Source organism: Rhinatrema bivittatum, chromosome 17, assembly GCF_901001135.1.
Source record: "Rhinatrema bivittatum chromosome 17, aRhiBiv1.1, whole genome shotgun sequence".
NCBI classification, from domain to species: Eukaryota; Metazoa; Chordata; class Amphibia; order Gymnophiona; family Rhinatrematidae; genus Rhinatrema; species Rhinatrema bivittatum.
Window position 1 is genome coordinate 28,364,909 of NC_042631.1, and position 25,192 is coordinate 28,390,100.

At 44.1% G+C, this 25,192-nt stretch overlaps 2 protein-coding genes across 2 annotated transcripts in view; one reads left to right on the plus strand and one right to left on the minus strand.

Annotated features, from left to right (window-relative positions):
• Positions 1-15,219, plus strand: LOC115079070 (L-lactate dehydrogenase A chain). The gene is made up of 8 exons (XM_029582084.1): positions 1-155; positions 3,931-4,068; positions 7,900-8,017; positions 9,016-9,189; positions 9,739-9,912; positions 12,305-12,422; positions 13,928-14,051; positions 14,582-15,219. The coding sequence occupies exons 2-8, from the start codon at positions 3,940-3,942 to the stop codon at positions 14,744-14,746; spliced, it is 1,002 nt and encodes a 333-aa protein (XP_029437944.1). The 5' UTR covers positions 1-155; positions 3,931-3,939; the 3' UTR covers positions 14,747-15,219.
• Positions 15,220-15,381: 162 nt separating this feature from the next.
• TSG101 (tumor susceptibility 101) overlaps positions 15,382-25,192 on the minus strand; it is a 45,802-nt gene continuing 35,991 nt past the window's right edge. The window contains exons 9-10 of the mRNA XM_029582081.1: positions 18,183-18,422; positions 15,382-15,992 (exon numbers count right to left, since the gene is read on the minus strand). Of these exons, the coding sequence (XP_029437941.1) occupies positions 15,903-15,992; positions 18,183-18,422 (330 nt within the window). The 3' untranslated portion in view covers positions 15,382-15,902. The remainder of the gene's footprint in view (positions 15,993-18,182; positions 18,423-25,192) is intronic.

Here is a 25,192-nt window from a genome sequence, read left to right on the forward strand (position 1 = left end):
CAAATCAGCCGCGACGTCACGCCTGGCTTGCAGTGACGTCAGGGCAGGGTGGCGATTTAAGGGCCGTGGCCGCGCTGCCTCCGGGTGGCACTGCAGCAGAGCTGGGGAGTGAGCGGGCGCACTGCTTCTAGTATTTGTTCAGAGATTCCCTTTAGGTAAGCAGCGGGTTGTAAATGCAGAATTACGCTTTGGAGGGTCCGCGCTGGTGCGTCAATTTTTTTTTTTTTTTTTTTTAATAAGTGCGAGGATCGCGCTGTTAAGAAACCTCCGAGAACCGGCCTTTGCGAGAAAAGAGAGGTTTTATTGCGGGATTTCCACAGTGTGCGCGCGCGCGTAACCGGGACCGCACCGTGTCCTACGGTGGGCCATGTTCTGCATTATTCGTGCAGGGGGGGGGGGGTAAACCCGCCCATCCCCTGCAAAGACACGCGCGAATGCATACGCGTATTTTATGTTATTTTTAGATCTTGCGCACTCTTGCTTGAAGCCAGCGTAGTCGGGTCTTCTGCAGGGAGAAGGCAGATGCCGGAAGATATCGCGCAGCGCCGGAGCCCGCTGCATCACTGCAGCTAGCGGCTCGATAAACTGCACCCCCCCCCCCCCCCCCCACGCCCTGGTAAAAACCTGCAGCCTGGCGGCGCTTTGACGGCGATTGTAGGTCTCTTCTTGCCCAGATCCTGGAAAACGGGTGGAATCTCGGCTTATTTGCAACACGAATGTAAATGCCGTAGCTCTGCTTTTCCTACTGGACTGCTGGAGGACGTGCGATTTGTCAGGGGTGCAGCGCAATATCCGGGTGCCCGGGAAATGAGTCTCTGCCGCAGGGGAGGCGGCTGCAGCGCTCTGACCTTGGCAGGAGTGTAGCGGGCGCGGTGCGGCCCCGGCTCGCGGTGGGGGGGGGGGGCTCTCTGATTTGGGATCAGCCTGCGAGGGGATCGCCCCCGCTGCAGGAGGCGCACGGGCAGCCGGCCAGTACATTCCAGGGGCGATCGGCGGCGGCTAATGCTTTGAGCAGCCCGCGCCCAGCCAGCGAGGTTTCTGAAGCCTCTGCCCGCCGTGATCCCAGCCCCCTGCGGGTGTCGGACATGAGGCTTCCCTTCTACAAGGGTTTTCCATCCTCTTCCCTCTCCTGAGTGGTCTTTGAGGGGGCCCTTTCGTGGTGAAAGAGGTGGGGAGGATGCTAGGCTACTAGCCCTCTAGAAGAGTAGCCCCTTGTTTAGCATCTTTCCACCTTCAAACTCCTTTTTTTTTTTTTTTCTTGCCTGTTCTAGTGGTTTTCCAGCTCAGGTCGCAGCCATCTTCTGGCTATCGTGTCAGCCATCATTCACAGCTACCAGGGTTCTCCCCACCCTATCTGCTTTATATAATAACTAGAGAGTGGGCACATGTTTTTGTACTGGGGCCACATGATGGGTTCTTGGCCACAGGGGGGGCCTGTGGGGGCAGGGAGGGCTTTCCCGTCGGAGATCTATGAGATAGAAGAAAACACTAAAAATACACACAGCTTATTTAAAAGTAAAATACAAACACAAAATCTATAGTTTTGCCCTGGCTCCTAAACATTTGAGCTGGCCTGTAATTTTTATAAAAAATCTTTCCATCTGCCCTCTCCCTTCCCTTCCCCTTTCTAAGCATTGCAAAATCAAACTGCAGTTTCATTTCCACCACACCTTGCAGCAACCTTCTTTCTTTTTTTTGTTGTTTTTAGTACTGTAAAACAAATCAAGAAAAATCTCTTTAAAAACAAAAGTGTTTTTCTTTCTTAATTTGAGGTTGGCCAGGCCGCTCGGAGCACTGGCGGGGCTGTTTGAAAGACGTAGGCAGGATGGAGGACAGGTGCTGATGGGCCAAATCTGGCCCATAGGTCTTAGCTTGCCCACCCCCGTCTAACTCCATTTAGAAAAGTAATTGCAGTGATGGAGCACAGCTAAGAGCCCCACATTTGGGCATTCCTGCCACTGTGGATCTGTGGTTTGGCCGATAGTGGTCACTGGATGGGGAGGGGGGTTTTCCTGTTAATTTACATTCCCTTCCAATCATTTGAGGGGCGTCTGCTGGGGCCCATACACCTACAATCATGGGCCCTAAATGCAGTCATTCGCTGTTGACTACGTACTGTGGACTCCCTCCCATGGGCTCTGAACTGGGATTTGAACCTGGCTTTCTTGCTCCCTAAGCTATTGGCTTGGCCCTGCAATCTGATTGTCCTATTTCACTGGATTTGCCTTTTTAAGACAAAATCTAACCAAATTATAAAGCTCCTAGCACTTTTCTGCCATCTACCCCGATCTCAGTAGTTTTGCCCTGCTCCATTTGGGGGTCCAGCTCAGTCAGAACCGGCCTACGGCATGGCGAGCATCCATTCACAACCAGTTTTTTTTCCCCTACATTCAGTGATCGCCATCTAGCTCTGCCGTTGCAGTGATACCCATAGACTGGATCCCTCTGGAACCCAGAACGGGTGCACCCTAAGACCAATCAGTAGGCTGGGAGTTGTGGCCCCCCCCAAGCATCTGGAGTTGTCCCAGGGAAGGGGTCACAGGTGTACCTGCCTTTGAACATTTGCACATGTAAATGTGTTTGTAGTTTTTCTCCCCTTTAAGTAGTCTCTGTGAATGTGATCTCCTTGAATACTAGATACTCACTAAGATGTGAGTGCTCCCCTTGTGCATCATTACATCAATATTGGTTAGAAAAACAAATAGTGGTTGGGTCGAGATGTTTTTAAATATTAGTTAGTTCCATAAATGTAAGCATTTGAGACTATGAAGGTCCTGTTAGCATTACAAATGAGAGCAAACAGCCGTGATGCCCAAGATGACTCTTTGCTTCCTTTCTGGGGTGGTCTGAGGCAATTTCACTAGCTATTATGTCTTTAATAGTAAAGACTTTACCAAGATAAGTTCCGTAAAAAAATAAATACATAAATAGAAAGGAGGGAACCCCTAGGCTTTGATCAGAATTATGAGGTGAAGTTTTTGTTAATATGCAGTAGACATGGCCTCACTTCCAGGCCGATGCAATGAAGTGCGCACAAAACCATGCGTCCAAACCGGTCACACGGTTTTTGACCGCGTACATAATCATCTCTCGTAGGCGCTCGGTGCGATAGGCAAATGAGCTGCCACGCTAAAAAGGCCGCTCTAAGGATAAATTGTGCATCCTTAGCGCGTCCTTGCTGTCGGGTGCCCAGGAGATGTGGCTGTGTGCTGGTTAGGAAAACGGACACTCAATGGGCATCTGTTTTTCCTAACCTGACTGCCAGCAAGATTTTTTTTTTTCATGCCGCTTCCTGTGGTTCCGCCTATTTAGTATTGGGACAATCCAACCACAGAAAAGCAATATTTTGGGCCTTTTTTTTTGTGGTTTTATGGGGCGTTTTACAAAACGGCTGGGAGTGTGTAAAGACTTAACACCAGCTCTGGGGCAGACGTTAGGTTTTCTGTGATAAAATATGCGAGTTGGGCACACGGTGATTTTTTTTTTTTTTTTGCATCAGCAGTAACAGCTAATAGCCTCATCTACATGCATTTACATGTGATGAGCGCTATTAACTGCTCGCTGGTTTGGACATGCTAATCCCTTATTGCATCGGGTGTTAGCCTAGCGCGTCCAAAACATGCACCCAAGTGCTCGTTGATCAGTGTGCTGGGCTCGGCGCAGGATATTGCATCGGTCTGTTCATGGTTAACAAAGGCAGTGGCTTTGAGTCTTCCGTGCTGCTATGGGAACACACACGCCCCTCATTTCTAAGCCTACTCTATGCAGCTCCATTTTTATTCAAGAACAAACATTGATTTGGGGAGGCTCTTTGTCTAGCTAGCCAAAAGCTTAATGCAGCTAAGTGATGTAAGATGGGAAACTTTTTTTTTTTTTTCAGCAATAAAATGCCATATAGCACTGGTGTTTCTTTGTTCCCTGTGACTTTAGGTGTGCAAGATGGCAAGCATGAAGGACAGCCTGATACACAATGTGCACAAGGAGGAGCATGCCCATGCCCACAACAAGATCACAGTGGTCGGGGTTGGTGCCGTTGGCATGGCCTGTAACATCAGTATCCTGATGAAGGTGGGTGTCCTGGGAGCTTTCATGCTCTGCTGTAGATAATGGCTCATGGAGGCCAGAGCTCAGTTGCTTTTCCTCCGTGGCAATAAAGAAGTGCTATTTCCATGAAGCAGATCTTTGCAGGCACTGACATGACCTAATGGAGTCCAGCAGGAAGTGCTTTCCCTGGATATGGTTTTAGGCATTACAAAAAAATCCCCTCTCTTAATGGCTAGAATAGTGTCAGGCTCTAGGATATTAACCTTGGTTTTTCTGGGTGGGAGGAGCAGGGCAAGGTTGATGGTTTTAGATCCTGTGTCAATCTGAGCATTCGTCTAAAACTTGTCATAAAATAGAAGGTGCAAGATTGTTCACTTGGTATCCTGTGCACAAAGGAGCAAGCTGTTAATTACTACTTTTTTTTTTTTTTCATATGCACATGCTGCCAAGTTTGGCTTTGACTTAAAGAATATTGTGGAAGCGAGCAACAGAGCAAAGTGTTACATGCTGCTGACTTATTTCTCTCTCTTCCCCCTCCCCCCCCCCCCCCGCGAAAAAAGACAAAATCAGTTGTCAATAGTGCAGCGAACGGAGCGCAGCAATGGCCTTTGTTACATCTAGATTTTTAGTATTTACACAACAAAATTTAAACTTGACAGCATTATACGCAATAGAAAAAAAAAAAAAATCCACCCTAGCTTAATGCTTATCCCTCTTCCCAGAGTTCAATTTCTCCATCCCCCAATATTAGCCAACGTGGTCCCTTGGTAAAACTTTTATGATGTCTTGGGCACAAGTGGGGGTGAAAATTCTTTAAAGCATCTATAGGAAGCACCTCCTTTAACTGGACTGTAAACTTGTTCTAATAATCACTCAGATTGTGAGGGGTGAAATGCATCTTCATAGTAGCTGATCCTGAGACCCCCTTCCTAAGAGACAGCAGCCCTCACACAATCAAGCTAGGGCTGGCACATCTGTGTTTTAAACTATTCATGCAGTCAGAAGGGGGTCTCATCGTACTGTGTAAGCTGGCACAGCCTGACCTGAAGATGCATGGAGTGGCACGGTGACCTGAAGTGGCACGTGTTTCTTAGCATTCTGACTTGCACCCTAAACTGGGATGTTGTCCAACGGACTCCATACAAGTGAGTCTCTGCCCCCAGGCGTTCAGTCTTCACTGAGCGCCAGTTGCAGCCCCAGACAGCAGTGAGATGGCTGCATCGTGCTTCCTGGAAGGCACTGGGGAATCTCGGAGTGGCAACTGCGACCCTAAGGGGGGGGACCCAACGGGATTGGGTACTTCTTGGGAATTTGATCTATTTTGGGTAAATGCACGTAAAATAACTGCTGGGCAAACTAGAGGAGCCTTTTCAGCTGCATCTTAGACTTAAGTGCATACAGCAAAAAGTGCTACGTGATGTACAATAAATCATACATCCAACTTTAAAACATAGTAAAAAATACAATACAAACTCTCACCAAAAATGAACATGGAAATTTTTTTTTTCTGTGCAGCGGTATAGAAAACTGTTTAAATAAACATAACGCATACAATAGCAGTCATGTACTATGATGCCATTTTAAAGCAATTGCCAGCAGCAAGAGACTGCCAGGGGAGAAGCAGCTGAGAGCGTGCAACAGGTGCAGCTCTGCACAGCAGGATCCCGTCAGGACACAGAGGGGCCTTTTCTCTGTCCCCAAAACTACTTTACCTGGCACAGCAGAGACCATTCCGGGTCTGTCTTCCGCCAGGAAATGGGGCAGCTGCCTTTCCCTTGGGTCCTGGTCACCAACTGCATGTTAAAGCTTTACTGTTGATGAGTACAGTGGAAAGGATTTGGCACGGTCTGTCCTCTTTTTTTTTTTTTTTTTTTTTAATGGGGACAGCTGAGAATTTCAAGCAGTAGATGCTAGTTCTGGGTTATTAAACATATCCTCTTTCCCCCTATCCACCTCCAAAACCTCAACATGCTTGTTTTCTGTAGAGCCACTATCGGGTTTATATAAAGCTTTTATATAATCCATTAAGCCTTGCTGTCCAGATACAGAACTGTGTACATTGGAACTGCCTAGTGAACACGGAAATGCTCTCGTTCCCTATAGCTCAGTGGATGACAGGCGCAGGGTTGCCTATTTTTTTCCTTTTTCTTTCAACCAGCCCTTCCCTGCAAAGCAGGCCCCAGTGGCTGCAGAGACTCTTGCCACCGCTTGTGGCAGCTCCTGCCCATCATCAGGCTTCCCTCCCCCCAAACCTGACTGTTCACCTCTGCGATCAGCTTAGAGCCGATCGCAGGGCTCCCACGCTGTGGGCCAGCCTGCACGTTCCTTGCTGTTGCTACGTTACCTGACTGCTGAAACGTGCCCAAATCGCAAAAAAAAAAAAAAATGTGGACGGCTGTACCCAGAAACGGACACATCAAAATGACATTGGGCCGGGGGAGGGGCTGCCATAGCGGCAGGTTCTCCTCCGCTTCACTGGGCTAACCCAGAGAGGGGACGGGAGTGAAAAAGTTTAAATATAGCAAAAAGCACCTGAGAACGGACAAAACCAAAACAGCAAGACCAGCAGCAAGGTGAGTTCCAAAGTTTTGGGGCTGGCACCCAACTCTTCCACAGACTTTGCCAGCCCTGCCTTCACGCTTCTCAAGCATCCGTTTCAGAGCTTTCCTAGGGTATTGGGTAATCCTGTGTGTAGTCCTTGCAACAAAACAGAGCAAAGGAGTCTAGTGCCAAGTTTGGTTGAATTGCTTGTAATGCCCTCAAAAAAAAAAAAAGGGGTAACAGGCCAGCAGTGAGCAGGCTGACCCTGAGCGAGGCACAGAAATGCCCTCTTCACACGGGTAATGCCAGTGGCTCCCTATTACAGCCAATTGCCAGGAAAAAAAAAAAAAAAAACCCAACGAGATTCCAGAATTTAGCCAAACTAAAGATCCCAGCACCCAATCTGACTAAACTCTCTAGTACAAAAGAACGATCTTTCATTATTGCCGGATCAACAATATGGAACACCATGCCCTCTGAATTACGCCAGGAACTTTGTCACAAAAAATTTAAACAAAACCTTAAAACCTGGTTATTTAAAAAAGCCTACTATTAATGATCTAAATCTTCTACTACTCTTCCTAATTTCCACAGTCTCTCATATATTGTTTATATTCTATTAATACAAAGTTATACATGGTATTGTATTCGTTCAGCTACTAAGTTATATTGTAAAGCGCAATGCTGAATTACTGTTTGAATGTAAACCGAGGTGATGTTACTTACGTACCCCGGTATAAAAAAATCTATAAATAAAATAAATAAATAAAGAATCCTGTTCGTTTGTGTTTTTTTTGTTTTTTTTGAAGACACATGGGGGGAGGGGGTATTGGGGAACCCTTTGACTGGCAGAGTTTATTCCATGTGCCTGTCTGAGCTCTCTTGCACCAATCTGCAAGCAAATGCTGCTCCGAAGACAGCTTACTTCAAATGCCTCCAGGTCCAGGAGGCAACCTGACGTCCTGTAGGTTCACATACATTGCACTTGATTACAAGCAGGGGGAAGGGTTACATGGGTAGGTTGGAATTTCTCAAAAGGGAAAGCTTTTTTTTTTTTTTTTTCCCACCATAAACTTGTCAGCCATCAAATTAACACAGCCTAAATGCAATTTGATATGACCTTACCTTTAAACCTATTTACAAATAAATGGCAAATTGAGCAACAGGTTGGCTTGTTCCTCTTGGAAGCTGCTATTATTTAACTCAAACCCCAGACACTATGACTGGGGGGCCCCCAGAGCTTTGGGTGTGAGGTACCATTCAAGGAACCGCCTGGTGTTGCCCAGTTCTAGTAACGCTTACCTTGTTTCCCAGGACTTGGCTGACGAAATTGCCCTTGTTGACGTGATTGAGGACAAGCTGAAGGGCGAGATGATGGACCTCCAGCATGGAAGCCTCTTCCTCCGAACACCGAAGATAGTCTCTGGCAAAGGTTTGTGTGCTCGTTGCCTGGAGGTGGCTTCCGCCACTGTTGGAAGGGCTATTGCTTCGGATTTCTATTTAGATGTCTGTCTGGGGCCCAGTTAGAACCAGGTTTAAGGTGCATATCTCATGGAAGCTCGCTGACGTAGCATATAAAATGCCTGTGGTAACCATGGACGAAAGGTGGCAGCTGGGACTGTGGTGGTTTGCCCCGAGTGGATTCTAGTCACTATTTCATGCGATATTTTCTTGTGCAAGAAGGGAACATTGCCTTCATTCTTGCTATATTTTGACTGCTTGTATATCTTTAATTTTTATCTGTGAATACCACATTCCCTGGAAATTGGTTTTTTTAATACCCATAAAGCCACTAACTGGCTAACCTGATCTGTCCTATTGAACTGGGGTAGTATGGAAAGACTCTTCTGCTGTGTCCAGCAGCTAAATCTTATAGGTTCAAGGTGAATAGATCCTGAATTATCTGGCTGGTGATACAAACAAGTATATATATCAACGTCCACTGTGCTCTTTGAAAGCTCCCCTAGGGCCTTCATCCCTTTAAAGCTTAGATGTGTTTTTTCAGCTGCTTAAAAATGGTGACCAACCATTGTGAAACCTCTTGTTTTACACTGGAGAAAGGGGTGTCTATGCTAACAAGGCATCAGTGAATTGGCTTGCCAGATTAAGAGAAACCATGACTCGTCTCATGCCAGATGATTGTTTTGTTTCAGTGTCCTGGTCCAGTTGGCTTGCACCCCTTAACTTCAAAATGGGAGCAAACCTGCTTTATATTCTGCATTTCAGGCACTGCAGCTCTTTCCCTGTCCCCAGAGGGCTTACAATTAAAGGCCTGGTTTTACTAAGGCTTTTCTCCCATTCTGTCTATGGTTAGTGAAGGAGGTCCTGCGTTGGAATCCATAGTCCAGGCCTAGTGTTGCCTGCGAGGCATAGAGGTAGGCGCAGGTCCCTTTTTGACACTAGGATGCTTGTCCTTGTTTCCCCCCACAGACTACAGTGTGACTGCACACTCCAAGCTGGTTATCATCACTGCTGGTGCCCGCCAACAAGAAGGGGAGAGCCGGCTCAACCTGGTGCAGCGCAACGTCAACATCTTCAAATTCATCATTCCGAACATCGTGAAGTACAGCCCCCACTGCATACTGCTTGTAGTCTCCAACCCAGGTCTGGCCCCTGCTTGTTTCTAACTGGTTCTCTGCAGTGACTTGAAGTAGGCAAAGCCCTAATTCACCAGCTTGCAGGTTTATTGTTCCTTTAGCTTCATGTAGCAAGGAGTCTGTCAGACTGCGCTTTGTCTTGGGATTAGAATAAAATCTGGTCTAGGCTATCACTAGTAGAAGATGAGCTTGGAGGAGCAAAGGCTGGCTTTTTTTTTTTTTTTTAATTCAAGAAACTCTCTCAAAATACTGTGGTAGGCTGGCTTAATTAGAACTTTATTTTCCCCCATCCAACAGATCGAAGTATAAATGCCATAATGAGGTGTGGTTTAATCTAGCCAGTTACATTTGTCAATATGGAAAAATAATGAATTGCGCTCAGCGGTCCTGTAAGGACATTTTATTCTAGCCTAAGGATTTATCAAAGCCTCTTGCAGATAAGCTGTAAATGGGAATATCAGATTTCTACTAGGGGTGTGTTTGACTTGATAAATCAGTAAAACACTCATCTGCATGTGTCTCTAAAGCCAATCTCGCTCTGAATCTGTCTTCTCAGTGGACATTCTGACCTATGTGGCCTGGAAGATCAGTGGCTTTCCTCAACACAGGGTTATTGGCAGTGGCTGCAACTTGGACTCTGCCCGTTTCCGCTACCTGATGGGGGAGAAGCTTGGGATCCACTCAATGAGCTGTCATGGGTGGGTGATTGGCGAGCATGGAGACTCTAGTGGTATGTATGCAACTTCTTAATAGATTGGGCTTTAAAAGTCAATTACTGCACAGGATCAAAGGCCTTCCTGGCTAACGCTTTTTATTTTTTAAATTAAGCTGGGCATAAATGCTCGTTGAGATCTCAACACAAGTGACTATAAGGATGCAAAAGCCCTTCCACTTGCTTCCAACATCCAGTAACATTATATGTGATCTATATTTGACTTTGCTAACCTTTGCAAAGCAGAAACTATGTAACTAGAGTAGGAAACACTAAGGCTAACTTCTCTGAATAATTTTAAGGTCTTCAGCATAATGGATGTAGACAGTAGTTCTTACTACTGGCACAAAAAGCTTTACTATACATTTGTTGTGAATCTTTCTTCCTTCCAACATACACTGCATCTGGAAAATCCCCCTCCCTGTATATCATAGGAGAAGGTAAAGGTAACTTCAGTTACTGAGGTTTAGCCTTGGGCACTTTAAAAGTCTTAAAAATGTGCTCTGGCCTATGGCCTATACCGTCATTAAATCTTGATGTAGCTTGGCTTCATCTCAGGAAGTGCTGCTAGGGTAGAGGCATTGCTGGTGAGGCAGAGCACAGTGCGTAGGATGGAAACACTGCACATTCAGAACTCCACCTGAGGCGGCTTATATCAAATTCTAACATTCAACCGAATGATTCTGCAGGACCAAGGACCACATTGGGTTGAGTTGATAGGATTATTAGAGGAACCTTTGCTGACAGGGAAGGTTGGATTGCAGTACTGTACAGTCTTATAATATCTTTGTATTATCATCCATAAGTCATGAGTGCTGCTTCTCCAACAAGTGGGGGCACCAGTACACTGTCACTTGTATCCTCCAGCTCAAAACATGGATATCTCTTGCACTGTAGGATAGGCGATAGGGTTTTTGGAAATGGATGCTTCCTAAACATTTAAGTGGTGGTCACAACTTTTTCCTCCCACCTTCTGCATCTGGAAATTTTTTTTTCAAGGTCCTAAATCCTCTTTAAAAGACAGTGTAGATACCACAAATCAAAAATCATCCCTGAAGGCTATACAGAGAAGACTCCTGGGCTGTATAAAGGTTTTCAGATAGGAACATAAGTTAACATTTAGCATGTAAGAATAAGGATACAACTTCCATGCTGCTTCAAATTTGGTGTATTGCACCAAGTACACAAGTTGGAATAAAGAGATGAATTCGGCTTTCTGGCTTGTTGCAGCATAGCTGTGACTACGTGGGGCAGGGGTAAGTGGTCAGAGTACCTCAACCAGCTCTGGATTTCAGGACATCCACAATGAATATGTATAAGAGATTTGCATTCAGTGGAGGCAGTGTATGTAAATATACCTCGTGCATGTTCATAGTGGATCTCCTGAAAACCAGACCTGTTCTTAGCACTCCAATACTGGAGTTGCCTATCCCTGGCTTAGGTTATTTCAGTTCATTATAAGAGATGTGCATTAGGATTTTGTTCCAGTCTATTTGCAGCAGATGCTGAAGGGTTTATGTTAAAATAGCTGGTTCTTTGTAGGTTAGCCTCTTCAGTTGTAGTTTGTAGGCAGTATGGAGAATTGCCAGAGATAAGTTTTAAGGTAGGCAAACTAAGGCCTTGAGTCATAAACAGGCCTGTTTTCATGCATACAATGGAGATAAGTGCATATAAATCTCATGCATATTCATTGTGGTTGTTCTGAAAAACAAGCTTGTTTGTAGGTCCTGAAGACCAGCGTTGGCTACCCTTGTTTTAAGAGATGATGGGCTGCTGAATACCATAAAATGACATCTACTTGGGTAGCATTTCTAAAACATTTAGTGCAGCTGTAACTTGAGTATGATGTGCAGTTCAACCTAGTGGAGCTAGAAAAGGTACAGACAAGGATAAGCAAAATGATAAAAGGGATGGAAAGACTAAACAAGTTAGGGCTCTTCAGGATGGAGAGGAGCTATGACTGAGGTCTACATAGAAAGTCATGAAGAAAGTGGAATGGGCAAACTGGAAACAGTTTACCCTTTCAGATAGTATTGGGACTAGGAGTTACTGCATGAAGCTAATAGGAAGCACATTTTAAAACAATTTTTTTTTTTTCAATCAGCACACAAACTCTGGAATTTGCCAGAGGATGTGGTCAAGACATCTATTGTGGGATTTAAGAGGTTTAGATAAATTCCTGATACAAAAGCCATTAACCATGTAGACTTGGGGAAAGAGATGTTATGAGCAAGAATTGGGTCTATTCTTTGCATCCTGCCAGGTGCTTGTGACGTGGATTAGCCACGGTTGGACACAGTAGGCAAGGCTTGATGGACTTTTGGTCTGACCCAGTTTGGCATTATGTTAACAGGGTGATGTGAATCTCTCCTCTGTTCAAGGTAGTTTTAATAATGTGCTTCTTTCTCAGTGCCAGTATGGAGTGGGATGAATGTTGCTGGTGTCTCTCTGAAAAGTCTGAACCCAGACATGGGAACTGAAAAGGACAAGGAAAACTGGAAGGAAGTTCACAAGCAGGTGGTAGACAGGTACAGGAAGATCATTTCCTTAATATAGATTTGGCAAAGTTCATCACAGGCTGTTGGACCTTTAATTTTTGTGAACTCGAAAGCTCATGTACAGTCTTAAATTGTTAAAACTCATGGGGTGTCTTCAGGGAAAAATGTAGCCTTCTCTAGAACCAATAAAGCTTGGAGTATAATATCCAGTGCTGGAAACCATACCTGAAATAGGCCTGAGGCTCTGACAGTGGTACAGGGTCTGCACAAAAAGTCTATGAATTGGGACATAAATACACCTTAGGTTCCCAAAGCTATCCTGGGGACTTCCCCAGCCAGTCGAGTTTTCAGGCTATCACAGTCCTCAAAATATAAATGCACAAATGAGCCTTTCACTAGAAAAGCATTAGAAGAAAAGACTAACGTTTATTGCAGGGCATTAAGTATACTGTCTGCCTCAAGTGACAACCAAATTAAAATGCCTTTTGTGGACAGTGGGGGTTTTTTTTTTATAGCTGTAACTTCTGCCCACAGAGTAAGGGAATTGTAGAACAAACCTTTTCAGAGAGGGTGGCGGATAGAGTAGGCTCCTCATGGATATCAAATACTAACACAAGTCAAACCATAGTACAGGGGGGCCCAACTCTGGTCCTCAAGAGCCACAAACAGACCTGATTTTTCAGGACGTCCACCGTGAATATACATGAGATTTGCATGCAGGCCTCTCATACATGTTTCATTGTGGACGTCCTGAAAATCAGGTCTGGTTGTGGCTCTCCAAGACTGCCATCCCTGCCATAGCACAACCCAGGATTCCTTGGCACACAAGTGAAATGAAAGCCAGAAGTCAGCTGTGATCAAATCCAGTGGCAAAGGAAAGGAATTGGGCAGAATCAATGGACCAGATGGTCCGAGGTTCTGGCTACTAGAGCTGAGCAATTGTACTTTTTTGCATTGGGACAAGGAGTTGGTGATTAAATGAAGAGATGAATGCTGTGTGCATGCAACTTTTTTTTGCACATCTTAAAATTCAGAACCAGGTAGGAGAGACTAATGTAAAATGAAGTGACTTTTAAATGATTTGTTTTTTGCCTTGATTTGTTAGGTTTTATATAGCCCATAAAAAAATGCTTATGACTGAGTTTTTGGCTTTTAAGTATTTTTTTAATTACCTATAAGTGATGCATAGCATTTAGCTTGTCTGTCAGATGTAATATGAGGCGATTAATCCTTTGTCCTATTTATGGTATCAGTGAATGTTAACTTTGTAAACTGCTCTGAGCTGTGCTATAGAAAAGGTCTTGACTGGTACATACCCTGTCTCATTCATGCAAGCTCAACCCATGATTTTCTCTCGTTTAAAGTTCTCCTTACTCTTGTCTAAACTTCTATTTTATTCTCTACCCTTCCCCCATGCATTTCTCCACTTTCATGGCAAGCTCCATTCTTCTGTACATAGAGGGATTTTAAGAAACCCATGTTTTTCAGTCATTAAAGTGCTGGCTGTTTAAATGCAACTCCCTTTCCATCTGCAGTGCCTATGAGGTTATTAAGCTGAAGGGCTATACATCCTGGGCCATTGGGCTCTCTGTGGCAGACCTAACAGAAACCATTATGAAGAACTTAAGGAGGGTGCACCCAGTTTCCACTATGGTCAAGGTAAGCAGCAGCAGCTAGGAGTAAATGCGGAGCTTAGTGGTGTGTGTTTTTTTTTTTAACTGGTAGATTGTTGCTGACATGTTTCAAATACAGTTTAAACAAAGTAGCAAGTTAATAGCATTACAAAAACTACCAAATCTACAACTTAAAAATCCATGTACTAGGATATCAAATATTAAACTTTTTTAAACTGTGTTTGAAAAAATTAGATTTAATATTTGATCATACTGGTTTTTTTTATTTTTTCCCTTTTGAGCTAGAGCTCTGCTCTCTTGGGTTTTGATAGAAGGTTCTGTAGACGCCATATGCCTTTAGCCTAGCCTTAGTCTACAACTTTGTAAGAAATATTTGAATAACAAACTTTAGTGCTAACGTATGTTGAAACCTGTGCCCATCAGGTTTTCCCCACAGGGCACATGAGTGCTTGGTTTCTTGCATTATGTTTATGGGCTATGTCTTCTGATGCAAGAGACTGCCAGCACCTACTCCGAGCAGGTCACAAGAATAAGATGCACCTTGTTCTCTTCCAGGGCATGCACGGTGTGCATGATGAAGTCTTCCTGAGCCTCCCTTGTGTCCTGGGCAACACTGGCATTACGGATGTCGTGAAAATGACCCTGAAGCCTGATGAAGAAGGTCACTTGAAGAAAAGTGCAGATACACTGTGGGGCATCCAAAAGGAGCTGCAATTCTGAGTTTGCTTCTTCCAACACATTATTCTAGTGTACAGTGCATTGTATGTTGTACTTTTAAGTAGGTCAAAGCCAAAACCCTTTATCCTATGTTTTTAAAGGTATTTGCAGAATCAATTGAACTTCCATGTACAGTTCTAGAGATCTCCCTCTGTTTCTGCCTAACATTTTGGCTTTAATGTGGTCCTGCTTTAGTGTATGTGGCTCCAGCAGCGCTTCCAGATTCAATCACAGTGGGGTTTTGTATTTTAAGGCCAGCTAACATAATGTAAACTGTGGCAGTTGTCTTCAGTGACGAAACAAGTCTGCTTCCAGTGGAAGACTCGGTTCACATCAGTGTGGTAACAAGTTGGGAGGGGATACAACTACAGTGTTAGGCTTATAGCCACATTTCCATGTGTGTTTCTTTGTTAAGAACAGGGACACTGCTCAAGCTGTTGTACCAATCTGAACACCAAATAAATCGTGAAATGCTGCTTTTGTCTGTGGTGATTTAATTCTGTCATAATGCAGAATAAATGAGGTAGGGCTTCTTCCTAAGTGTTACATGCTTATTAATTACCAGAATTAAATGGTGGAAGTATGGAAACATTTTAGTTCAGCTTACTTTACACATACACCATTCCTTTGCTATTAAATCATTTAGAAATGTAAGACTTTTTTATTAAAGGTGGGTGGAAATTTTTTTTTTCCATGGATCTGAATTCAATGGGTATACAGATGAAGTACTCAGCGATCAGAGGGCATCTTCAAACAGCAAGAGTATCCACATTACAGAACTCATGTGATAGCAAATGAAGTCTTTAAAATCCATTTTCCTGACATTAAGTACTGATCTGTGTAGGAAGCAGATGGTTAGAGGTAGCAGGCAGCTTTCAGCTGGTCACTCATTTACAGAATCATATAATCCTCCAGCTTCTGCTGTAGCCAGAGCTAAGACTGACAAGAGGAAGGCAGAAAGACAACTCTAACTTCTCTAGTGGAAAACAAGCCTCATTAAAAAATCTAGAGCCAGGTTTATTGTGCCTCCTTATTCCAATACAAAGTGCATGCCACAAAGCCACCCTGCAGTGGAGCGGGAACCATGGAGTTAGAATAGGGTTAGAACAGGTGTCCTTTTCTGCAGTAAGCTACTTGCAAACTGGAGCTTAGTTCTTCATCAGTAAAGGTCGCTTAATCCAGCTGTTTTCCGGGCTTTCTGCATTAACGCTCGCAACTGGAACTGTTTACGGGAGAGGAGGCGGACATGCTGAGAAGAGAAAGGTAGAGAGGTTTTAGTGCAGACCTAGTAGTAATCCCAATATTACTGCAGCTTTGACAATGTTAACATTCTGGATTGGCTTATAAGCCTCCTTTCAACATTTAACAGCTACAATTTCCTAAAGGATGAGGTGTGAGAAACTGATTAGTAACCAAGGCCAGTTAGCTGCCTTGGGTAGCAACACTTCTGGAGAGGTGAAGTATCCTCCTGTACCAGCAGCTTGCTCTCCCAGCAGGGGCAGAGGCCTGGGGTGAGAGCATAGGCTCATACAAGACTGACTGACTAAAAATCAAAGCACCAAGCTAGGGGGAATTCTTATTATATATATATTTTTTTAAATTATTAGTTTTAATTGTTGGGTATTTTGAAAATTGAGTAATTATCAAATATTCTATTTATCAACTGTCTTGAAACATTGGATTTAGTACAGCTTTACTCCTCTTTGTTTCTTGCTTTTATTGTTTTAAAGAATAATGGTGTGGGTCTATTTTCATTGCGGCCCGGCCTCGAGTCTGGCATCCTGCAGTTTGTTTAATTTTGTCTCTCTGCTTTAGGGTTGGGAAGGTGTAAGCAAGGTGAGGTAGTTTGACCTGTTTCGATGTAGGGATCTACAGCAGCCTGCTTGGTTTTCTCTAATAGGTCCAGTGGTAGCAGTATTGCCTTTTCATAGGTAGGGAGGGGGATGGTTGTTGCAGTGCTGACCTTTAGTGCCCTTGAGCTGGAGGCTTACTCTATTGTAATTCAGTTGATGCAGAGCTCTCTGAAAGTCAACCCACATCCAATACCATCTGGGTTTCTAAGTGTCTTTTTGCAACCCTCTCTGCTTAGTAACTTAAGACCTGGCTCTTCCTCCAGGCCTTCCCCTAACTTTCTAAGCCATTAATTGTCAACCGGACAGGACTCTGCTTTACCGGCTAATGCCTCGCCATGTTTAGACACTATAATTAAGCCGCCGTTTCTTTTGTTTCATTGCCTTTTCCAGTTCTCCTCAGTTACTGTCGTTTACCTCTGACTAGCCTAGCCCCAAGTTATCTACCCTGTTATATGTAACTTCCGCTTCAAGTGAATTGTTCTTGTTTAAGTTATACCCTTTGTTACATGTAAACTGATCTGATATGAAATTTTTCATGAATGTCAGTATAGAAAAGTAATAAATAAATAAATAGTACCACAGCACTGTATGCAGAGATTAGATACAGCTTATGCTATTTTTACAACAAGAGTGACTTTACATGAAAAAGTACAAGCTGCTGTAAAACATACAATTGTGGTGGGGAGAAGAACAATGCTGTAAAGTTCACCTCGCTTACCTAATGCCTTGTACTGACCTGGAGAGAGTCTCCCACTGCTCCAGGGGTCAAATACTGCAAACCTACGGGCGGTAGGTACAAGGTTTCCAAGCTTCCTCGCAATATCCCTGACCCCTTGGGCAGCATTTGAAAACACAGAGACAGCTTGAGGCCAAACTACCTCCGGCTCTCTTGCTGATTTGCTCTGTACCTCGGGCAGCAGACTGCCTTCAGCCTCTGCTGCCCCTTACTTTACCACTGCTGCTGGGGCCTAGAGCTGGAGTATCTTCCCCATACATCAGATGAAAACATTCTGCTTTAACTAAATATAAATCCATCCAAACATACCCTAAAGAGAGGGATTTCTCCACTAGAGCCATTGGAGTTTGTTCTTCATTCCTTCCTCATCAATATTATCTTAGGCCAGGACTTTATCTCTACTTTATGGGATGGCACAGGATAATCTTCCTACAACTTGAGATGTCAACCATTGTAGCTACAGGGGGGGGGGGGGGGGCGCAATTTTGTAATAGGCTACAACTATGTACATACCTATTACCGGCAGAAATGCCTTTGAAAATTGCCCTCATGTACAAGAGCCTTGCCCTCTTTATAAAAGGATGGAAGGCCAGAGTCCTGCTCAGTTTCTGCAACTGAATCTTTAGTATCTTAAAAAATTTCAGAACGTAGGCAATGAGGGAGCAAGACCCTAACTCATTTCTCGGAATAGATTAAGCTATAGCAAGGATTCTGTAGCCAGTCGGGAGTTCCTCCTAGCCCTTCTGCTTTTCAGGGCATACACACTGATTCTGCATGCGTATTCAGCTGGAGAAACATTGGGCTCTAGCCCATTGCATCTACCACTGCAGCACCCCCTGCTCCCACTTACCTTGAGGAAAACCTCCAGGTCTATAACGCCCCGGCGCAGTGCTTCTCCCAGGTAGAAGATGGTATCTTCGATGGCATTCTCCTCCGCATAGAGGTTCAGAATCTGTTTATAAAGCGGGGCTGTAGGAAGGATCACTTCGTCTATGTCACTATTCTCAGACTGATTTTCCATTTTCTCCAGGGCAGTACTTAGCTCCTCATCCTTTCTTTTCAGAAGTTCAATATTCTTGTCAACATCTGCCTACAAAGAGCGTGAAGAAATACCGAGGACAATGTAAGAGGAAAAAACACAGCTCCAATTCACATACAAGCAAGGCTATGTTAGATACCCCTCAACAGCTCCGGTGCTTGGCAAATACAGCTGAGGATATTTTTCCAGCTTTAAAAATGGTAAAAAGCTTTTAGTGTGACATTCCAGTCACATATTCACCTTTGGGAAGTCGTTCATGCACTGTAGTGAACTCCTAAACGATGTTCAAACCGCTCTCTCTGGTGCAGTGATCTTTGCTTTAGTACCTGATACGGGCAGACACCATAAAACTGCAAGACTTTTTGATAGTAATATAAATGTGGCCTGTGCCAGTGGCAGGTCAAAGTCAGCTGCTGATAGTGCACCTAGTGCTGTCCTGCCGCTGGTTTAATATCCCACGCAAGGCTTACTGATCACGAGCTTCATGACAACAGTTTTGCTGAGGCATATTTAAGAACACATCTTGCTGTATTTTTATTGCATAATTGAAGCTTTATAACTGGCTGCAAGGCCAAGTACATTTAATTAAATATTTTCATTAATGAAAGATTGTGCTACACAACCTTTGCTCAAACTTTTAGTAAATGTGTTAAAACAGTTATAAAGGGCACAAGAATTAATCTGTACGACGTTTCCACCAGCACATCCATAAGCTGGATAAAAAAGATAAAATCAGCTGCGTTTTGTTTTTTTGTCAAAGGATCAGGACCGCAGGTTCTGCCACCTTCATCTGCTGGAGACAGAGAAATACTGAAGGATCGCAGGTGGCGCCACCAGTCTAAGAGGGGATGCCTCAAGTTTTTCTCTGTCTCCATCTGCTGGGAGGGAGGAATAACGCAGTGGGATCTGGACTGATCCGGGTACATACAGGGAAAATCAGATTTGCCAGTGGAACATTGTAAGTGCCCTATCACCACATCAAATGCACCTACTCCACAGTCAACTTAACACTGGCAAAAAATATAGAATCTGCATGGATGTAGAAGGATGCAAATATTCCAAAGGTATAAAACAAATTAATTTCTTTCCATCTCTCTGTGCTAGTGGCTCCCAACCCTGTCCTGGGGACCCCCCGCTAGTCGAGTTTTCAGGATGAGATGCATATTCATTGTGGATATCCTGAAAACTCAACTGGTGAAGGGGTTCCCAGGCCAGGGCTGGGAATCACTGCTCTATGCATTGCATTCTGTTAAATGGCACAAATATTCCAAGGTGTTTTGCTGTAAAATATTGTACTGTTATTTAATAAAGATTATGGGTATGTAGAAGCAACAAGAGACAGAAAAGCACCCTTCCCTCAATCTCTACTACTCCCTAGCACCCATCCTGACCAGGCCCAATCCTGCTTAATTTCTCAGGATCAGAAGTCTATGACCAGATCTTAACCCAAAACCCAGTTATATTAAGCACATAAGAATTGCCATACTGGGTCAGATCAAGGGTCCATCAAGCCCAGTATTCTGGTTTCCAACAGTGAGCAATCCAGGTCGCAATTGCCTGGCAAGATCCCAAACAGTAGGTAGATCTCATATGGCTAACAGCCAGCAATAAGTATTGGCTTTCCTCAAGTCTACCTGATTAACAACAGTTTATGGACTTCTCCAGGATCTTGTCCAAATCTTTTTTTTTTTTAAACCCAGCTATGCCAACTGCCTTTACCACATCCTCTGGCAATGAATTCCAGAGCTTAAATGTACATTGCATGAAAACATTTTCACTGATTTGTATTAAATGTGCTATTTACTAATTTCATGGATTGTCCCCCAGTCTTTTGTATCTTTTGAAAGAGTAAACAATCATTTCACATTTATCACTTCTATTCCACTCATGATTTACAGACCTCTATCATATCCCCCCGTCCCCCTCAGTTCTCCAAGCTTAACAGACTAAATTCTTTAACTTTTCCTCATAGGGAAGCCATTCCATCCTCTATCATTTTGGTCACCATTCTCTATACTTTTTTCCAGTTCAATTATATCTTTTTTGAGATGCAGTGACCAGAACTGCATACAGTACTGTAGATGAAGCATCACCATGGAGCATAAGAACTTAAGATAAACCATACTGGGTCAGACCAAAGGTCCATCAAGTCCAGTATCCTGTTTCCAATAGTGGCCAATCCAAGTCACAAGTACCTGGCAAGTACCCAAACAAATTCCATGCTACTAATGCCAGCAAAAAATCAGTGGTTATTCCCTAGTGATTAATAGCAGTTTATGAACTTCTCCTCCAGGAATTTCTAACCCTTTTTTTAAACCCAGCTACACTAACTGCCTTAACCACATCCTCTGGCAATGAATTCCAGAGCTTAATTGGGTGCTGAGTGAAAAAGAAATCTCTCTTATTAGTTTTAAATGTGCTAACATCATGGAGTGCCCCCTAGTCCTTGTATTATCCAAAAGGGTAAAAACCGTTTCACGTTTACCCATTCAAGTCCTTTCACGATTTTGTAGACCTCTATCACATACCCCTCGGCTGTCTCTTCTTCAAGCTGAACAGCCCTAACCTCTTTAGTCTTTCCTCATAGGGGAGCCGTTCCATGCCCCTTATCATTTTGGTTGCTCTTCTCTCTACCTTCTCCAGTGCAACTATATCTTTTTTGAGATGCGGAAACCAGAACTGCACACAATTCTCAAGGTGCGATCTCATCATGGAGCAATATGGAGGCATTATGACATTTTCTGTTTTATTTGCCATTCCCTTCCTAATAATTTCTAATGTTCTGTTTGCTTTTTTGATCGCCACGGCACAGAGCCGACGATTTCAATGTATAGCAAAATTGCTTACCTTGTAATAGGTGTTATCCCAGGACAGCAGGATGTAATCCTCACATATGGGTGACATCATTGATGGAGCCCTATTGTGGAAAACTTTCTGTCAAAGTTTCTAGAAACTTTTGACTGGAACTCTGAGCCCACTGAGCATGCCCAGCATGCCATGATATTCTCTGCCACAGGGGTCTCCCTTCAGTCTCGTATATAGCAATAAGCTTTAGCAAAAATAAAATAAAACATATCAGACCCAACTCCGCGGGGTGGCGGGTGGGTTTCGTGAGGACTACACCTATTACAAGGTAAGCAATTTTGCTTTATCCCAGGACAAGCAGGATGCTAGTCCTCACATATGGGTGATTAGCAAGCTAGAGGTTGAGTCATTTTGTAGTGAAGCAACAGTGAAGTATTGTTGGTTAAAATGAGGCAGCCGAAGATCGCAGCAGGTTGGATGTAGAAGGAGTTGGGATTAAACTGGAAACAAGTTCTTTAAGACAGATTGTCCGTAGGCTGAATCTTGTAGTCCTTCTTTGTCCAAACAGTAATGAGCTGCAAAGGTGTGAAGAGAACTCCATGTTGCTGCTTTACATATGTCAAGAATTGGCACTGAACGATAGTGTGCTACTGAGGTTGACATTGCTCTTACTGAATGTGCCTTTACTCGCCCTTGGAGAGGAAGGCTTGCTTTTTCATAGCAAAACTGTATGCAATCTGCTCGCCAGTTGGAGAGAGTATGTTTACCCACTTCTTTTCCCAGTTTGTTTGGATCATAAGATGCAAAGAGCTGAGTGGATTTCCTATGGACTGCAGTGCGGTCTAAGTAAAATGCTAGCGCACGCTTACAGTCCAGGTATGTAAGGCCCGTTCTCCTTGGTGAGAATGAGGCCTTAGAATGTGGGTAAAACTATGGATTGGTTCAAGTGGAATTCCGTAACTACCTTGGGGAGGAATTTTGGATGTGTACGGAGAACCACTCTGTCATGTAAGAATTTTGTATAAGGTGAGTACGTGACCAGTGCTTGTAACTCACTAAACCTTCTAGCCGATGTAATGGCTATGAGGAAGATAGTCTTCCATGTGAGAAATTTAAGATCACAGAAATTCATGGGTTCAAAAGGAGAATGCATGAGTCTTGTTAAGACCAGATTCAGGTCCCATTCTGTGATTGGTGGTTTAAGGTGAATTAAACCTCTCATAAATCTACTGACAAGAGTATGTATGGATATTGGTGCATCTCCCATCTTGTTATGGTAAGCTGAGATTGCACTTAAATGTACTCTTACATATGATGTCTGGAGACCAGAGTCTGAAAGATGGCATAAGTAGTCTAGTAGAGAAGTTGTGGGGCAGGAGAAAGGAAAGGATCAATACTCTTTTGCCTGCACCACAAAGTAAATCTTTTCCATTTCGAAGAATACTTCTTTCGTGTGGAAGGTTTACATGAAGCTATAAGCACTTGAGAGACATCCATGCAGTCAGGGATAGGGATTGAAGGTTGGGATGGCGCAACCGACCCTGATCCTGAGTTATGAGATTGGGAGCTACACCCAGGCGAATTGGATCCCTGATCGAGAGGTCTAAAAGTGCGGGAAACCATACTTGTCGAGGCCAATGCAGGGCAATGAGTATCATGGACCCCTTGTCCTGTTGTAGCTTCACCAGAGTTTTGGTTATGAGCGGTATCGGAGGATACGTGTATAGAAGGCCTGAGTTCCAAGGGCGAGCAAAGGTGTCCTTGGCTGGCTGGTTTTTCTGTTTGTGTAGAGAACAGATTCTATCCACTTTGTGATTCAGGTGTGATGCAGAGATCTATTGTTGGTTGTCCCCAACACTGAAATATCCTGGTCGCTACAGAGGGATCCAGGGACCACTCGTGTTGTTGGAATTGACGACTGAGGCAGTCTGCAACTACACTGTGGATGCCTGCTAGATAAGTGGCCCAGAGAAACATGGAATGTGTCAGGATCCAGTCCCAAATCTGAGTGGCTTCTTGACAACGGAGATACGAGCCCGTACATCCCTGTTTGTTGATGGACTACATGGCTACTGTATTGTCCTTGTGAATGAGAACAGTCTTGTGTGAAAGACAGTCTTTGAACGCGTGCAGCGCATAACATATAGCTCGAAGTTCCAGGAAATTGATTTGAAATGTTGCTTCGAGTTTTGTCCAAGTACCCTGGGTCTGGAGATTGTCTATGTGAGCTCCCCAACCCAAGGTGGATGCATCTGTAGTTAAAGTTATCTGTGGGACCAGTTGTTGGAAGGGTAGGCCCTTGCGCAAATTGTCCTTGTTCACCCACCATAGTAGAGACAAATATAGCTGGTGGGTTACTTGAATTGGAGAATACAGTGGTTGAATGGCTTGGATCCATTGTGATTTTAATGTCCATTGAGTTACTCTCATGGCGAGTCTTGCCATAAGAGTGACATGAACTGTGGAGGCCATGTGACCTGGTAAGGTTAGAAACTGATGAGCTATTGCTTGTTTCTCTGAGTGTAGCAAGTTTGCCAATAGGGGATCCTCGGGTAGAAAGGCTTTTGACATGATGGTGTTCAATTCTGCTCCGATGAATTGAAGCAAGTGAGACTGAACGAGATGGGACTTTTGATAATTGATGAGAAAACCCATGGAGTGAAGTAGCGTAATTGTTCGACTGAGAGAAGCCAGAGCTCCTTGTTGAGACTGACTTCTAATGAGCCAGTCGTCTAGATAGGGGAAAACATGAACACTTTCCTTGTGTAAATGTGCTGATATTACTGCCAGACATTTTGTGAATATTCGGGGAGCTGAGGCAAGTCCGAATGGTAACACTCTGTACTGGAAATGCTGATGACCCACCATGAAGCGCAGATACTTGCGATGAGGAGGGAATATTGAAATGTGAGCGTAAGCGTCTTGTAGATACAGAGAATAAAGCCAATCTCCTGTTTGAAGAAGTGGAAGCATGGTGCCTAGGGAAAACATCCTGAACTTTTCTTTCTTCAGAAATTTGTTTAGATTTCTGAGGTCTAGGATGGGACATAGGCCTCCGGTTTTCTTTGGAATGAGGAAATAACGGGAATATAATCCTCTGCCCTGCTGAGTCCGTGGCACCGGCTCTACAGCTCTGGCTCTCAGAAGGGTGGATAATTCTACTTGTAAATGAATTATGTGATTTTCGCTTAATGGAAAATGTTTTGGAGGAAAATCCATTGGAATTGAGACAAAATTGAGTTGATATCAGAGATATTATTGCGAGTACCCATTGGTCTGTTATTTGTATCCAATGGTTGCAAAAGGAGGATACTCGGCCTCCTACCGGTAGATCTGGTTGAGGGTTGTAGAGATGGCTTTGGTCTCTGGTTATGGCCTCAAAAGCCTGCAGCCGGTCCTGTCTGCGGTGGAGGTTGAGGCCTAGCAGCTCTAGGTTGAGATCTTTGCTGCGGCCTAGAAGATCTGCCCCTTGATGCTGGAGGGTAATAATGCCTCTGTCTATAGAAAGGTCGTCGAGATTCCTTCCTTGGAGGTCGGCGAGATGATGGTGTAGCAGAGTCCTGTGGAACCGACGACAGTTGGCGCAGGGTTTCTGTGTGTTCTTTTAATTGTGCTACAGCATCTTGTACCTTAGAGCCAAAAAGGTTGTCACCAACACATGGCAAATCAACCAACTTCTCCTGGACCTCAGGTCTGAGGTCCGAGTCTTTAAGCCATGCCCAGCGTCTCGCACTTATACCAGAAGCCGCTACTCTGGAAGCCGTTTCAAAGTTATCATAAGAAGCTCTGACTTCGTGCTTGCCAGCTTCAAGTCCTTTGTGTATGATTGCTTGGGCTGCTTCTTGATATTGCTGTGGCAACGAATTTGAAAAATCTTGCATCTGTTTCCACAGGTTTCTTTGATATTGCGTCATATATAATTGATATGACGCAATTCTGGTGTTTAGCATGGCTCCTTGATAAACTTTTCTGCCCAGGGAATCCAAGAATCTATGATCCTTGCCTGCAGGAGTTGA